We start from the raw sequence: 18,199 nt of genomic DNA on the forward strand, positions 1-18,199 counted from the left end.
TTTGGGGTTGTTTGCTAATAAGCAATATTTGTTTGATAACAATCTTGTAGGATATCCTTAAATTAGCTTTTGGATATCGCTTCTATAAACCAACTAACAAATGTTGTTTTGTTGGGTTGTTCATTGTAATCTTACAATATGATTTGCGTAAGAGCAAATGAATGAGAGATATAACTCAAAGAATGGGTTCTTTGAGAGACAAGATAATAATCAACAAATATAACAACCTAGTTGCTATACCAAAAGCTCCAAGGTAGTCGAGAAGGATTTATAAACCGTCTCAGTTGAATGGTTTGAACTTTATGACTATGTCATAGAGTTGCACCTCTTAATTCGAAAGAAATAAGAATGAAAATCCTTATGACTACATTGAGTGTATATACGATATATACTCAAGGAAATGGTAAAGTACCATTTGACCCGAAATAATGAAACCTTAAATAGCTAATTGGTAGCTTAAGGTGACTACAATCAAAGAGAATGGTTAACTTTGAAGAAACCATCTTTGACGTAGTCTTGTTTTCAATTAATTCGAAGATTGCTAGCTACAACTAAATGGTGATTCAATATTTGGACATAATATGGGTTTCCGAAACCATTATTAAGATAGTCTTGATAATATATGTCTAAAACTATAAATCACAAGACATGTAAGTTGTAGAGATCCATCCATCATGAATCTTAGCAAGCTAGTGGGAGCTATAAGCATCTTATGAGAAAAGGATCAAATCGTTTGATTTCTCATAAAGATGTAAATGAATCTTTTGTTTACTAGGTTTACAAAAGATTAGTGGGAGTTAATCATGTTCCTAAAATTTAAATATATATATTTGATATATTAATTTTGGAAATGAAAAGAATTCTTCTTCGTTAAAGTTATGACTTTAAAACATTATATGAAGATAGAATGTATATGGGAGATATAGTCTATATACATGGGATGGAAATCTATAATGATATATTTCATGATATAATTGGATTATATCAATCCCTAATAATAGACAATAGATGCTAGGAAGTTTCTCATATGATAATAAACTTCAATTAGGACAACTCTAGTGAGACTAAGAAGTTGCTCTTCTCGAAGAGAACGTACTCTTTGACTCCCAAAGAAATAATGCGTAAATAGAATCCTTTATGCATACGCATAAAGGTGATTTATGTATTTCATATTGTATGAAAAACATTGATATGAGTTGTACCTAGAACGGTACAAGACGATATCAGTGCAAGCCCAGGATCAGAACCATGGCAACTGTCAAGTGAGTCCTTAAGTATTTAAGAAATACTAAAGGATAGATTCCTCAAAGAATGAGGAAGAATTAGAGTAACATAAAGGAAGCATAAATGTATTAGATTATGAATCTAATCTATCATTGGATGTTTCTTCATTATGAATGAAGAGATAATCAGATATCTCTTTATTATGACTAAAGAGATATTTGGATGGAAACATTAAAAGTAATGACTTTAGTATGTTCCACTATGAATGCAAAATATATATTGCCATATAGAAGCTTACAACATTGTTGTTTGGATGGGAAAGTTCATTTATGAACTCTCTATTCGGTTCCAACCAGAAACTGTCTCTAGTGTACCGACACTACGACACTAATGGGGCGATAGCTCAAGCCAGGGAATCAAGGTCTCATCAAGATCCGAACTTAAATGAGAGACTGAACCACATGATTAAGAATCATGTATAATGGTGACGTCGTTATTCTCAATGTTGCTTCTATGGATAACATATAGATATCCATTGTCTAGGCCTACTACTCAGCCATTTATGAAATGACTACAGAAGAGGTATCATCACTGATGACCAAGCTGATTGGCTCTAGTGCAAGTGGGAGATTGTTGGAAATGTGCCCTTAAAACCAATCATATGATGATACTTTACGGACATTTCACAAGTTAAGCTAATGTAGTTTAAATATAAAAGGCAAAGATTATTGTTTTAAGCCGTCTCATATAAATGTTATATGCTTAAACGATAAGTCCAAGGAATATATGATTGGGAGAATGCAATCTAAAGAAGTTAGATTCATGAGACCATTCTTTCGTATACATATCCTAAACATTCCTGATCATAGGATTGCCTATTGGGCCTTGACAGTCCGTTAAGATCAGTACGTGCTGTGTCTTCTCTCAGGGAGAGTGACTAGTCTCGAGTCATTGGTGTGTATGACATCAAGACAAGTACGTAGGTGCTCAATAGAGAATGAGTTCACTGAACATGATCAACGAAGAGTTCTTATATTCATGTCACATGAGAACTCATGGTTGGGATAATGCAAAGTAGTCCTTTGACCTGAGGCATCATAGTTGTCTTATGGTTAAGTCCTTGATCTTTGATTATGTCAAAAGTCACTCCAAAAGGAGGGTGTCCACGGCATAGTTGGAGTTAAGCCACTTAGCCATGGAGGCAAGTGAATGCGCAACAAGGGATCTCTAACCTTCAAACTGTTTGAGGGAGAATACTCTATGATATGATTAAGAATCTCTGGCCAGAGTATGAATGAGATTTAGGAAGTCGTTCCAAATCTCATTCAAGGTAATCATATAAGCACACAAATCACATTGGATAGTAGACATGAATAAACTATCAAACCAAACAATGTGGTCAAGAGAATTGTATTAGAGAAAGACCGTATTGCATTTGTAATCCTAAACTGAATAGGTTCTCCACCTCTTCTGATTAGCTTGGGTAACCATGATATGCTGCTAGGTGTCACTCATGGTTTGTGGAAGCCCTAAATATGTATAATCACTAAAGGGAGAATTGAAAGTAAGTTTCAATTCACAATCGATTTGAAATGGTTTTAATCGCCCACTGCCTCGCTAAAAGGAACCTAATGGATCGTACACTGTGTAAGGTAGAGATTGAAGAAACAACGGAGATGAGTAAGAATAATTAAATGGTTTAATTATTTATGGCAAGGATTAATTAATATGTTAATTAATCAAACGAATAAGTTCGTTAAAAGACCACGGGTTAGTTTTGGGCCTCAAGGCCCAATGGGCTTCGAACGTAAAGCCCATTGACTTAAGTTGTATGACAACTTAATGACGAATAATTCACAAAGGCCTTAAAAGCCCAATGAAACCCTATGGCCGGCCATTTAGTTAAAGGAGTGGGTTTTGGACTTATTTACAAGTTTGCCACTCCAATGAATTAAGGTATAAATATGACTTTATAGGCAAAATTCATTTAGGGTTTTTTTTAGAGAATTGGAGAAAACATATCTCTCTCTTTTCTCTCTAAGAGGTCAGCCCCCTTGGAGGGGATTAGCTAGTAATCTTTCTCCTCCAAGGTCACTCATTTCTTCATCAATCTTACCTTGGTGTGGAGACTTAGAGGTTCTCAATTTTGGGAACTTGGAGAACCATTTCATCCATCCAAATCCATAGATCTAAGATGCAAGGAATGAAGGCCCTCTCTTTGGGTGATTAGCCTTTGCTTATGCAAAGAGGAATCTACAAAGGTATAATTTCTCAACTCACTTTGATTTGAGTTGAGTCTTGGTTCACCAATCTACTAGGCTTTGAATTTCATGGTTAATGTTTTGTTTTTAAGTGCATGCAAGCATGATTCCACCTTTAATTGTTAATTGCATGCTTATAGATGTTGCTTAAATGAACATGTTTTTCACAAAATCTTCCTTCACTTTCTTCTCAAGTTCTTTGTTCATTTAACAAAGAAACAAGCACTAGTGTTTGCATTAGCTAAGGGTTGTTCAAAGCAACTCTTATTTCTTCATACAACAATTTGTAAGTGAAGAACTATGACATTAAAAGTGTTGTCCTCTTTATGATAGACTTATCTAACATGTTCTTCAAATGATACATTATCAATAGGAAAATTGTGAGGATTAGACTACTCAGGTACATATACAATCCATTTAAGACAATCTTTGGGATTGTGGTACCAAGTCCGGAAACTAAAGCATTCGGCTTTTCTTTGTCAAGTTTTGGATAGCGTTTGCAAATATATTGGTAAACAAATACATAACGAATATAAATTGATTGATTTTAAGCCATTTGATTCGGGTCTTTAAATCAAATAGCACCACCCATTATTTTTGGCAAATTCCATATCCCTCATCGGAATTCGAGAGTTTTGGAGGAAACTCTTAGTAGGGTATGGGAGACTCATCATTACCAAGCCCACCTCACAATGATATGATGTTGGCTAGCATCAATAATAATGAGAGAGTACACTTACTCATTTGCATCTCTTGCAAGTACCCATCTTATTTGGCCTCTAGAGAATGAAGCCTCACAATGATATGATGTTGGCTCCATTGCACTTAGTTAAGTCATTCCCACCATGCAAGTTCGAGTAGGGTTCAAGAACAACCTCACAATGATATGATGTTGGCTATTCTCGTTGCCTACCTTCACAACATCATGTATGCATATAGAACTCCTCCTGAGTGTAAGCACGCACTTTGTACTCCCCCATGATAGGGTGAAGTCGGTGTACGAGTCACAAACGATCGGAGCCTACCACGGTGGAAGGCCACGAAAGAGTGTTCAAAGCACTCTCACACTTATTAACTTAATAATGGTTTGGTTGAGGGTTTTAGGTCTCATCACATATAAGCATGCATTTTAATCTTATTAAAACAATTTGGTCCTATTACAACTATTGGTCTTGTTTTAGTTGTACATGATACTCCCACTATGCTTGTAAAACAGTTTTTAAAGCAAGAGTATATGGTACTACTAACATAAGGTTTGCATTCATTGATGGACTATATAGTTGCCTTAGGGCCTTAGGATGACTATGAACCTTTGATTAGATCCAACACGAGCCTAGTGTTGAATCTCGGTCTAGGGATGGTGATTAATTTTAGTTACGCGTTTAATCATATTAAGGCGTGTTTTTCCTATTGGGCGTTGGACCCAACTACTCCAATTTCATGCATATCAAATAAAACAAGAAAAGGAGTACTTCAAATTAAAGAAGAGCTTATGCTCTTTTACAACATTTGATCAAAACAAATTACTTTAAAGTAAAGAAGAGCTTATGCTCTTTTACAACATTTGATCATATCATATTACAACCAAAATCTAATCTACACATTCCCATGGTTCAAACAAATTTGAGACGGCCTTTCACATAGCTCAATTATCGTAGGCTTAGGTTCATAATCACCCTTTAATTAATTAACGCTTTAACTAATTAAACTTTGAATGCAACATTGTCATTTGGTTTTTGTATCCATAGAATTGATTTAAATGGAGCTAAATGAAATGAAAATCCAATTCTCATTTAAAGAGACAAAACTATTTTGTTCTCAACCTAATTTGGGCCAAAATGCAATAACCTTAACTTTTTGGGCTATGTTGCGAAACTTAAATTTTTGAGCTCATTTTGCAAAAACACAAAAGTCCATTACTTCATGTAATTACAACTAGAACCCAAAAATTTCAACAAATTCAAAAACTTCATTAAAGGAACAAAACAATTTGTCCTTTAATGATTTTGGGCCTTTACGTAAATACGTAAACTTTTGGATCAAACTGCAAATACACAAAAGTATCAATACTTTATGTAATTGCATAAAAGCCCCAAAAGAACCCTATTTTAATAGGGTGGCCAGTTATAGAGAGTGAAGGGAATGATGTGTGTGTTGATTTGTAGGTTTGACATAAAGTCATGCAAGTGGTGCAAGAGGTGTGTGACATAAATTCATGCAAGTGGTGCATGACATAAAGTCATGCAAGTGGTGTGTGTGTAAAAGAAGTACTTCTTACACACCCATCACCATTTCTATCACCTTGCAAAATTTCAATCACATTTAAACATTTGAAAAAGCACAAAACAAAGACTTTATGAAATAAATCAAAACTTTGAATCAAAACACCAAACTTTTTGTTCTTGGCTAAAACATCAAGAACAATGAAGAACATTCATGAAAAACCCATAAAAGCTCCATGAACATTTTTCACCCAAAGACATCCCAAAAACACTCAAACTTAAGGGAAATAACATATAACCATACTAGGGTACATAGGGGTTCCAAAAGTCACTTGAAAACACTTTTAACAAGACAAACATGAACCCAAAAATCCACCCTTTGGATTTGGCCGAATTTCCCCAAAAACATGGCACCAAATTTTAGCTCCAAAATTCATGCTCATATGAACTACATCTACAACATTTGAGATGGCAAATTTTCTAACAAAATTTACATTCAAAGAAGCAATAATAAAGCTTGTAACAATTACAACATTTAAATCAAAGACTATGAACTACAAAACCCAAAAGGATTCACCAACTACTAGACCTAGGCTCTGATACCACTTGAAGGAAATTTTGTGAAAAACATGTTCATTTGAGCAACATATATAGCATGCAATTAACAAATTAAAGGCAGAATCATGCTTGCATGCACTCAAAACAAAACATTACCCATTAAATTCAAAGCCTAGTAGTTAGGTGAACCAAGACTCAACTCAAAACAAAGTGAGTTGAGAAATTATACCTTTGTTGATTCCTCTTTGCATAAGAAAAGGATAATCACCCAAGAGATAGGGCCTTCATTCCTTGCTTCTTAGCTCCATGGATTTGGATGGAAGAATTGGTTTCTCCAAGTTCTCAAAGTTGAGAACCTCTAAGTCTCCACACCAAGGAAAGATTGATGAAGAAATGAGTGACCTAGAGGAAGTAAGATTGCTAGCTATGTTCCTCTAGGGTGCCCGGCCTCTTAGAGAGAAAAGAGAGTTTGTGTTCTCATATTTTCTCCAAAAGAAACCCTAATGAAGAAATAGCTATAAAGTCATATTTATATCTACCTTCATTGGAGTGGCAAACTTGTAATAAGTCCAAAACCCACTCCTTTATCTATATGGCTGGCCATAGGGTTTTATTGGGCTATTTGGGCCTTTGTGAATTATTAGTCATTAAGTTGTCATACAACTTAAGTCAATGGGCTTGACGTTCAAAGCCCATTGGGCCTTGAGGCCCAAAACTAACCCGAGGTCTTTAACAAACTTTATTTGTTTGATTAATTAACATATTAATTAATCCTTGCCATAAATAATTAAACCATTTAATTATCCTTACTCATCTCCGTTGTTTCTTCAATCTCTACCTTACACGGTGTACGATCCATTAGGTTTCTTTTAGCGAGGAAGTGGGCGATTAGAACTCTTTCAAATCGATTGTGAATTGAAACTTACTTTCAATTCACCCTTTAGTGTTTACACACGTTTAGGGCTTCCATAAACCATGAGTGACACCTAGCAGTATGTCATGGTTACCCAAGCTAATCAGAAGAGGTGGAGAACCTATTCAGTTTAGGATTACAATGCAATACGGTCTTTCTCTAATACAATACTCTTGACCACATTGTTTGGTTTGATAGTTTATTCATGTCTACTATCCAATGTGATTCATTTACTTATATGATTACCTTGAATATGATTTGGAATGACTTCCTAAATCTCATTCATACTCTGCCCAGAGATTCTTAATCATATCATAGAGTATTCTCCCTCAAACGGTTTGAAGGTTAGAGATCCCTTGTTGCGCATTCACTTGCCTCCATGGCTAAGTGGCTTAACCCCAACTATGCCGTGGACACCCGTGAATGGAGTGACTTTGACATAATCAAAGATCAAGGACCTAACCACAAGACAACTATGATGTCTCAGGTCAAAGGACTACTTTGCATTATCCCAACCATGAGTTCTCATGTGACATGAGTATGAGAACTCTTCGTTGATCGTGTTCAGTGAACTCATTCCTTATTGAGCACCTACGTACTTTTCTTGGTGTCAGTCACACCAATGACTCGAGACCAATCACTCTCACTAAGAGAAGACATAGCACATACTGATCTTAACGGACTGTCAATGCCTAATTGGCAAACCTATGATCAGGAATGTTTAGGATATGTATACGAAAGAGAATGGTCTCATGAATCTAACTTCTTTAAATTACATTCTCCTATTTACATATTCCTTGGACTCATCGTTTAAGCATATAACATTTATATGAGATGGCTTAAAACAATAATCTATGCCCTTGATATTAAACTAGATTAGTTTAACATGTGAAATGTCCGTAAAGTATCATCATATGATTGGTTTTAGGGCACATTTCCAACAGGTAATATACCATGTGTCTTAGTAATAGCCCCAAAAAAACTGGACACTATGAGATTGGAATAATATATTCTTCACTCATGGCAAGTTTTTTCATCTGCTTAAGTGGTAGCATATTAACTGATGCCATCCATCTACCAATATTCTTTTGAAATGAACTCTTTCCAAATGAGCTATCACATAGATAGATTTCAAATGGTTTACCAAGGTCATACCTGGCTTTCTAAACACCATTTCATCAGTGTATATCCTCTTGGGCATTTTTTCCATGGGATTGGGCAAGAGTACCACTCTTGATTCTTCTTTGCTGGTTTCTTCAGGGTTCACAAAGGAGATCATTGGTTCTTGTGATAAATAATCTGCTTGCATCAAAATTGGTTGATTGGGCTCAGTGCAAAACATGGAAGACAACACATAGGTCATGTTAACATGAAAGTTGCTAGGTCCAAGTGCCTCTTCTTTCTTCTCCCCAATCTGGCACATGAACTGATCCATCCAAGCTTATGCTTATTCATTCAACATTAGTTATGGTGCCTTATCTCCTTCTCCCACTGAATTTATGTTAAAATAAAGCAGTTGCTTTGGGGTCCCAAAAGGAATGCCCCCTTGTAGAAGTGGGGGTGCAATCATTTTAAGAGACATAGTCCCAAAACGAATCGGCACTGGGTTCTACCCTGGGGTGGGTACCATCACCATGTTTTCCTACATTCTTCTCAATATCTTGTACTTACCAGGGTGAGGAGTTTGAGGAACATGTTATCCTCATCCCTCTGTCTTGTTATTAGCCTTCTTTATCTCCTTTCTACTTCTCCAGTTTGGCTGCCTTTCACTTCCTTAGATAAACTTTTCGATCTTGACATTTCCAGAACCTTCTGACAAAGTAGGAATTTGTAATGAATTCATATGAGCTTTGTGTTGTCTTTGCACCCTTCTTATCATGGATGCCCCCATTTCTCTCATAAGCCTTCCATCATTTCCTACCACATACCATTTTCAACCCAGTCAGGCTGAATTTACCTTTGTGACTGGTGGCATCGGGCTCATATTCCTTTTTTACCTTTTTGATCTTATGTTACCGTGACTGGTTGAGCAGGGTACTTTAACATCCCTCTATCGTGGTAGCCTTCCATCCTTATCTTCTACCTCTTAAGAGGATTCAAAGTTCCTGAAAACTTCAGAAAAATTCTTAGGTTCTGAATCTCCTCCCAATCTGTGAAACACATTCTTTGACATTTCCTTATTTAACTCAGATGCCCGAAGGTTAGCCCCTACGGGCTTCTTGTTCTTTTTTCTCATTTCTTTTAGCTAACTCTTAGTCAATGATGGTACCTGGTGTTAGTACCTCTAATCACATTGGCACTTACTACACAACACTACTCCCTTGATTACCTCTACCTAAGGCCTATTGGGCAACCTTCTACTACCTCTAGTAGGTCTATCTATACCTCTTTTTTCTCCTCTCATGGTAACTAACCCTTTCCCTTTCTCCACCCAATTGAGGTTTATCATATTAATTGGGGCTTTGGGGAAAGGATCTGTATCAATTATCATGTTAGCCTGGGGCTTTTATAGTAACAACTTCCCCTTGACAATCAAGTCTTAAATCCAATCTCTAAACTGCACACAATTGGTGATGGAGTGATTGAAAGTATAATGAATCTTGCAATACTTTTTCCCTCTTAATTCCTCGGGTTTGGGCATCTTCTTGGTATCAGCAGCCTTGGTTAAATCAAAGGAATATGCCTGATATTTTGAAAGCTTGATAGAAACAAACCCTCCATCATTCATCACAATCTTCTGATCCTTGATTGATTGAACCAGACCCTTCACTGTCAAAAGCTTGAAAGGAGTAGTCATCTCGGCAGTGCAAAAATCTATTCCTTTTCTTAAGTTGTCTTCATTATCTCTTGTTTCCAAGCTTTCAAACTCTAACTGTTGTATTGGTGCTTTATTTTTGTAGAATGGGAGAGTCTTTGAGGAGTGCTTCAATTGTTCTTCTGTCAATAATTTCTTATACACTTGGTAGTTACAATCACTAGCGCTTGGAGTTCATTAAATTGTACATCGTAGAGCTTCTTTCTCAAGAGCAACCTTAAAGCCTTCTATGCAATGGCTATAAGTTGAGCATGACTGACAGGAAACTGGCACATTATCCTGGTCCTCTTGAATCTCATCATAAAATCCTCTGTAGACTCATGTTCATACTGTTTTACCTCCACCAATTCGTTGATGGTCATCTCTAGCTCCACTCTATAGAATTGTTCATGAAAAGCCATTTCCATATGCCCCCAATTAGTAATGGAATTAGGGAGCAACAAAGAATACCACTGGGAAGCCAACCCCACCAGGGAGTTTCCAAACAGCCTTAACTTATAGTTGGGGTTGTCTTCAAAAGCCACACAATAGTTTGAAAATTTGAAAATGTGTTCTTTGGAGGACACACTGCAATCTTCCCCACTAAAAGTTGGAAAATCAAGCATCTTGAAATTAAGAGGGGAATGATTATGTTCATCCACGTAGTGGTAAGGTTTCTAGTATGTGATTTTGAACATCGGGCAGGCTTGAGGTTGAGCATTTTGCATCACCATCCTTCTTAGTTCTGCTAGTTTATTCATAAGTTGTTGATTGGCCATATTATTCTTTGGGGGGAAGAATTCCCCCACTTTAGGCCATGATCTATGCCCGAGAAAGATCTTTTATTGCATCAGGCTGCCTCCAATTAGCCTCTCATCCCCCTCTATTAATCTATGGTGGTGGTTGATAAGGTGTGGGCTTCCCTTCATCAAAGGGCAAGCTTCTAATACTAGGGCCCTTACCTAGTTCGAGCGTACCAAATTTCTTCACATCAAGCTCTTCTACGTTTTATGACCTCACAAATGGTGGTGGCAAGAGATCTGGCAAGCTTAACTCTTGTGGCTCGTCTCCAACTTCTCCTTGGTTGTCAGTTTCTGCCTGTTCTTTCTTCTTTCCTTTATCCCTTTTCCTTTCTAGTAAGGGAAACTGGGGAAGGGTTGGTCCTTTCTCCAGAACTAGATACGGCCCAGCTTCAGCCACAGTTCCTTCCCTTTGTAGGGAGTACTCTAACTCCAACTTTCTCTTTAGTGTCCTTGTTAAATTACACAACATTCTAACCTCCCCCTGGTTTCTAAGAAGATCTTTTTCATGCTTCTTAGTGCTTGCATCTTGGTAGCTTGCAAGTCTTCATTGGTTACCTTTCCTCCAAATTTTTCAAAAGATGACGGGCTCTCTATAATCCTAGGATTGAGTGGAGATGGAAAATCTCATGTCTGATCTATCATGTCTGTCATTGTAGGGCAAAGAGGCTGCCCAAATTCCACCTTCCACCTGAACGTTCGATTCTTCCTTCGTCTTGGCATGCAATACTACAAGTTGTGGTCCCACTAGGCATGCCAAAATTATATTCAGGCTAGATCTATCCCTTGCATAACTCCCCTCGCCTTTCTCATTGGGCAGAGTTTGATGTTTAGTTCTCTACAACATGAATTTGGAATTAATCTAATAGGTGCCTTTATGGGGCCTTTCTTAGGCCTTAAGGCTCACAATTAGGACTAATAGAGATTCAAGCGTGCCACTATTCTTGTTGTCTAACATATTGTTTACTTGATTGTTCAATTAATCGATTTCTTGTGCTACAAGTCACTATAACTTCTTGCAATATCAGTATTGTTCACAGATGGGTTAAGTCTGCATTAAGTTATTTTCTTTGCCTTTTGATCAAGGACTTTCATTTGTAGCATCACATGTTCGTATATGAAGGAAGTTGACATTAATCAAGTTGATTTCTTAGTTATTATTTTAGATTGACAGCAAAGTAACCAAAATAATTAGTTGACAAGATTAATTATGACTAAAACTTGAGCAAAAATAGTTAGAAATGACATGAAGTTCAAAGGAAGAAACAAAAACTACAGATCTACCTTATGTAAATACAGATAAAGGAGATTTAGGCAAGTTACAACCTTGGCGAGCAAGGTTTATCTTCTTGTGAACACCTCTCCTTGTATTTTATAGTGATTGGGATCTTTGGAAAATGAAATATAAACAAGGTTTACTAAAGGGATTCAATATTACAACAAAGGGAAGGATAGTAGAGCTTCTAAAATCAAACAAAAGAAAGCTTTCTAAAATCAGACAAGGGATGACCAAACTAAAGTTTTTTTAGGTATAAGTGTACTAAGAGTTGATTGATTGATTGGTTGAGAGAGAGTTTATGCTTGTGCCCTTCCTTGCTTTTATAGACTTTCCTAACCCGATTGTCCAAGCCTTCCCTTTTGGTGATGGGCTTCCAGAGCGTGGTAAGTCATCATCTTCTTTTGTTAATTACTTTCCTATGCCATGGAAAAGTACTTTTTCGCTAATGGTGAGTTGTCCTCTGCCACTTGTCACCTCACATAGGCTTGCTGCCTATTAGTTGCCAGAAAATGGTTTTAATTCATCCTGGGCTGCCACTTTTCCCAGTCCAAATCCTTTCTGATTTACGCATGCCTGGGCCTTCAATTGTCTTGAGCCCAATATTTAATATCCACCCAAACACCATCATCATTGGTGAATTCTTCCTCTCCCTCCGAGAGCGTGGAAGGTCTGTCACAATCTACTTATTCTACCTCGCAAACCTGCTTTTGCCATTTGTCGAAGTCGTCATCATCATCAATTGGGATTAGGGGCACTGCAATAGAAGTGCATATATTGTGAATCATGTAAATCATGGAAGTGATAATCCCAATTCCAAAGAAGAAGAAAAATAATGAATTGACATGCGGTTGAAACATGAGGTACTTGGCCGTGATGAAATATTGTAATGATGAGATCGGGAATGGAAGATTGTGGCTACCATGTGTTTCTTCCTTGAGCCCAGACGAGAGGATGAAGGCACTAGTGTTTCATTTGGGCTAAGAGATGTTTCAAGGAGGTAGATTTTTTTCATAAGCTAAATATTGAATTTTCTTAAGCTGATCTTTGTCATCTTGCTACTGAGTGCTTAATGCTATGTTTGGATGAGGGATTTTCAAGTCTCAAGGGTTTAAGGCCAAATTAGTAAGGAATGGGTCTCAAATTGATAAAGAGGATGAAAGAGCATTAGAAAGCAATGTGAGAGAGATTTGGCGATCCTTGCATGCAATGTGTTTATAAATCTCTCTTACAAACCTTTGTAATGCTCACATAATGCACTTCTAATCCTTCATATCTAATGTTTAGTCATCTGATCCCTATACTCACTTGACATCAAAATTTTGGGATTTGGAAGGTTTAACATTTTTCATGTTATAATTTGACATTTACAATTAAGATATAGACACACGACTAATAATCTGAACAAATTTAATTCCCTTTTTCTTATCTGATGCTAATCGAAAAAAAAAAAATTCTTCAAATCAAAAATCAAAAGTTCGTTTAGTCATCCAAATATATCAAATAAATGGACAATTCATCATGATTATATTATTTGGTAATCACACCATCGCTTTGTTTCATACATTTGGATGACTAAACGATTTACCGTTCAAATGATTATTTTTTTTTTGTAGGGATGATTTTTAAATAAAGACTAAAAAAATGAGCAGTTTCAATTATGAAATTTATATGGTGAATATATGTTATTCGAAGGAAGGATATGTGCATTTCCCTATGGGGGAACACAAGCATATCCTAAACTAAAATAATAATAAAATGGAATAATACTTGCATTTCCCTTTTGGAGTCCCTTTGTGGGATGAGTCCATTCTCTCACTTGCAAATAAAGTATCTTCATTGTACAAGTTTCATAATCAAAACCCTATATATGTTCAATATCTTCATCTTCATTTGAAGATCATTCCTACAGAAAATAATTTGAATGGAGATCATTGAGTCATTCAGATGTATCAAATAAATCAGTGGTATAAGTACCAAGTGATGATGACGAACCGTCCATTTACTTGATATTTTTTTATGACTAAACAATCGCCGTTTCAAATGATTTTTTGTATGGATGATCTTCATATGACGGTTAAGATATTAAACGGTTTCGATTTTAAAATTTCTAAAGTAAAAATACTTTATTTGCATGAAGGAGAATGAGTTCATTCCCTAAGGATATGCAGTATTATTCTAAAAATTATAGTACGTAACATACTACAATAAGGAAAACAAATTCTATTAGATTAATTATTATTTATTCAACAACCATACTAAAAAATGATAGTACCCAACATACTGCAATAAAAAAAAGGAGTAAAAAAAACAACAACAATACAATGTAAAAGAATTCCAAAAAATCAAAAGCAGGAAAAAAAAAAGCCATATACAAATTGCTTTAGTTCAAATACATGCTTAAGTTATTCCAAATATCCATGTCATCAAAGGAGAAGAAGTAGTCACTCCTACTCATCAAACCTTCTTCTTCCTGTTCAGTAATACTACAATTGAGACCTGTTCTTGTTGTTGATGTTGTATGGGCCATAACATCATCTTCTTCAATCCAAAAGTTTGTGAAGAGATCCTCTAACTGCAAACCAGAACATAATAGTGCTCTTTCAACAGTACTACTACTGTCTTTGTTATCATCACCTAACAAGGTTTCACTAATTCCATTAATCTCTATAGGTGTTAATGATGAAGTCACTGCCAATGGCTCTTGTAATAAAACTTGATTATTATGTTGTTGTATATTAGAATTAGTTGCGGCTAATTTGCGGCTCAAATAATTCAAGTTTTTGGAGAAGGTTCGTGGTCGAGGTCGTATTACGACGGTCTTTGTTGTTTCTACTTTAGCTACTTGTTGTAGGGGTTTATGATTTTTCAACTTGTCACCAGAAGCCGACTTCTTCCACCTTAATCGAGTACTCCAGTAATTTTTCACATCGTTTGCTGTTCTTCCTGGAAGTCTTCCGGCAATCATTGACCACCTAAATTGTGTACATATGTGGAGAAAAATTAGAAAATCATTCTATGTATTCATTCACTAGAGCAAATGAAGCCCAAGTCATTCATTTCATAAGTTGGAGCTATCATAACTTTTCCAAAGCCCAACTTAAGGAAACAAATTTAAGCACACCACTAATATCAGATATTGTCCCCAATTTAACATCTATTAGTAAGGCCTTGGTGATGTTAAGAGTTGAATCTTGCATATATAAATTGTAGATGTTTTGTTATATTTCCGATGTAGAACTCTATTCTCCAACCGTTATTTTCAATCCAAATCTTCTAAAATATATATGTAATATTGCATGACTTGCCTGTTTCCTACTAGTTTGTGAAGTCTGACCATTAGATCTATTTTATCCTCTCCGAAGTCTCCTCTTTTGATACTTGGCTTCAAGTAGTTCAACCACCTCAGTCTGCAGCTTTTCCTGCATCTGTTTAAACCTGCAAACAAACTTACATTCACATATATACTGCAAATTAAAACCCTAAAACCCTCTCTATCCTCTCTATTTTATATATAGTGAAACACATACGTATGATGTTGGACTATGGATCTAAATAAGCTAGCTGACTCTCTCAATAGATTACTTACACTTGAATATATGTGTTGTTTGATAATTACCTGCTTTGAGAGGAACCTGACGCCATTTTCCTTCACCATGCTGTTGAACGAAGTGCTGGAGAAGATCGTCTTCCTCTTTAGTCCATGCACCTTTTCTCACTACTCCCAACGAATTACCCTCTTCCATCCCTTAATTTTTAATATGGTGCTATGTACGTCTGCGTTTGCTTGCTTCCAAACACGTCGTCCTGTCCGTCTAATAAAGGCCATTTAAAACCAAGGCATGTACGTGCATCTCTACCATCCACACAAGTTAAGGGAAGACAAAAACTAACATTAACCCTTACTCAGAACATTTAGGGCATGTTTTGTATCCTATTTGAAATTTTTTATCATTTCTCGAAATATTTCTTGAAAACAATTTTCTTTAAGACTCAAAAACTTGATTAGTTTGCGATTTTAAAAATTTAAATCTTACAACTTAAACTAGACAAAGAGATCTAAAAAGAGGGAGTCGCAAGAGAGAGAGAAACAGGAGAGAGGAGGAAAGAAAGTAAGAGATGATTGAAAGAAAGAGAAAGAAGAGAGAGGATCCGACGAGATAGAGAAGAAGATGAGTAAGAAAAAGAACCGAGAGAATGAAGATAGCGGATTGGAGGAGAGACGAAAAAGATAAAAAAAAAGAGAAGACAGAAAGAAGAAAAGATAGAGAAATAGATTTGGAGTGAGGGGAGAAGAGAGAGAAAAGAAAGGAATGGGTTTAAGTTTAAAAACTCATTTTTTATTTTACCAAAAAAAAAACTCACTTTTTATGTTTTTAGATAATAGACTATATTTTTGAATTAGTCTTGAATTCAGTTTTTGAAAATAGTCCTACCAAACAAGTTTTTAAGGCCTAAAACTTGAAAATTGTTTTTAAGTTCAAAAAGTTAGATTCAAGTAGCGTACCAAACAGGCCGTTATTATTTTTGGCTTTTTTTTTCGATGTATAGCGACTATGCTAATATTTATGGAAACATTTTTGCTCAGGTACACTAATTTTTTATTTCGTTCTGTCAACAAATAAGTTGTGTCTTGTGGACGAAAATAATTGACAAAAATTTCTCCATTTTTTGTAATATAAAAGAAGCTTGAATTTATTGACATTTCAAAAAAAGGCGTTTTGTTGTAACAGGAGAAAAAAAAGAGACATTTTGTCTTATATATTTTTGCGTTTGAAGTGTCCTTAACAGCTCTCATTAGTTGTTTTGACGCAAGAGTATCTTTGACAATTTTGTTGAAATTTTTTTCTAATTTAGCAGGCAAATAGTGTTAATTTTTTTTTTTTAATCTAGTCTCTTTAACTTTTCATCTCCAATAACGCTTTCTATTTCAACAAATTTTAAATATTTTATTATAAATCATTTCAAAAGAAAAAAAAAATCAACAATTTTTTTTTAAATCACATTATTACCACTTCCTTTTCCCTATAACTTAAGGAGATTTATTAATTTTTTGATATTTAACTATCAACAATTGCTTTATTAATTTTTCAATTCCCTATGCTCACACCTAAACAATGTTGCAGAATGCAATCATTAAATACCTTTAAATGATCGTACAAACACTTGGTAGTGAGCTGAGCAAGCTTCCGGTTTTCTGCATAAAGCTATGTAATATTGCATGTAGTTATGTTGGTTCACCTGAGGCCCATGCTACCCAATCTTATTTTTTGTGTTACAGTTAGTAACTGAGTACAAATTTGAAGTTTCATACCTACACACTTTGGGTCTACATTTTATGTGCCAATTGCAGTGCCGCAATGTATTGCTATGGGTCCTCACAAAAAGGGTGTGAATCAATGTCGATTATGATTCTCATGCGCCCTTGCAAGCTACATTTTTACTGCTTAATTAGTAGATTCTCACTTCAACGAGACAGTTTTCCCGCCGTTAGGGGAAGATAAGAATGTCAACGTTTCTAAAGAACTGTGTGAATTATCGTGGACGTCCCCACTACGTCTCATCTCGATCCTTGTTCTAGATCATCAGAATGTTACTAGACGCTTTCTCTGATCTAGCAAACATAACAAGATTTCATACTAGCTGCAAACATAGTTGCAAGGATAGACGAATCTAACAAACATTATTGTCCCAAGAGGGACAAGACACTACTAGTAGGTGGCTGCACCTAGTGGTCGATCTCAGTACATCATTGACTAGCCAATCAATTTTCACTTCACTGAAAGTGCGACAAATTACTTGGTTCGAAGGATTCACCTCACCGGAAGTGGAGAAACATAGCATAAATGAATCCCTGCCTCGATCGTTGTCTCAATCGTTTCCACCTCATGAGATTAATCTGGATTCCGACTTGAAGTTCTTGGTCCAGTATACTAGTTTGGTTGAGAAATAGAATTGGCATGAGATTATCAACGATGATGTTTCACTTATAATGTATCTCTAAGATCAGGATATGAAATCTACATTAAGTTCCCGAAGAATTACGTAGACTGATTCAATAGTTCTAGATCACAGAACACTCTCTCGATTTAGATGAAGCTTTCACTTAACGAATTCAGAACAATTTGGGCGGATGTAGTATACCCATCTA

General features: G+C 35.9%; 1 protein-coding gene across 2 annotated transcripts; it reads right to left on the bottom strand.

Moving 5' to 3' along the window:
* Window positions 1-14,256: 14,256 nt before the first annotated feature.
* On the bottom strand, window positions 14,257-15,856 carry LOC126586562 (transcription factor MYB90-like). 2 transcript variants are annotated; one of them, XM_050251449.1, is made up of 3 exons: window positions 15,668-15,856; window positions 15,357-15,486; window positions 14,257-15,023 (listed from the first exon to the last, which is right to left on the bottom strand). In XM_050251449.1, the coding sequence occupies exons 1-3, from the start codon at window positions 15,792-15,794 to the stop codon at window positions 14,432-14,434; spliced, it is 849 nt and encodes a 282-aa protein (XP_050107406.1). In that variant the 5' UTR covers window positions 15,795-15,856; the 3' UTR covers window positions 14,257-14,431. The 2 variants fall into 2 exon arrangements, with proteins under 2 accessions (XP_050107406.1, XP_050107487.1); XM_050251530.1 differs by having other exon boundaries at window positions 15,357-15,497; window positions 15,668-15,805.
* Window positions 15,857-18,199: the final 2,343 nt, after the last annotated feature.

This window comes from Malus sylvestris, chromosome 1, assembly GCF_916048215.2.
Source record: "Malus sylvestris chromosome 1, drMalSylv7.2, whole genome shotgun sequence".
NCBI classification, from domain to species: domain Eukaryota; kingdom Viridiplantae; phylum Streptophyta; class Magnoliopsida; order Rosales; family Rosaceae; genus Malus; species Malus sylvestris.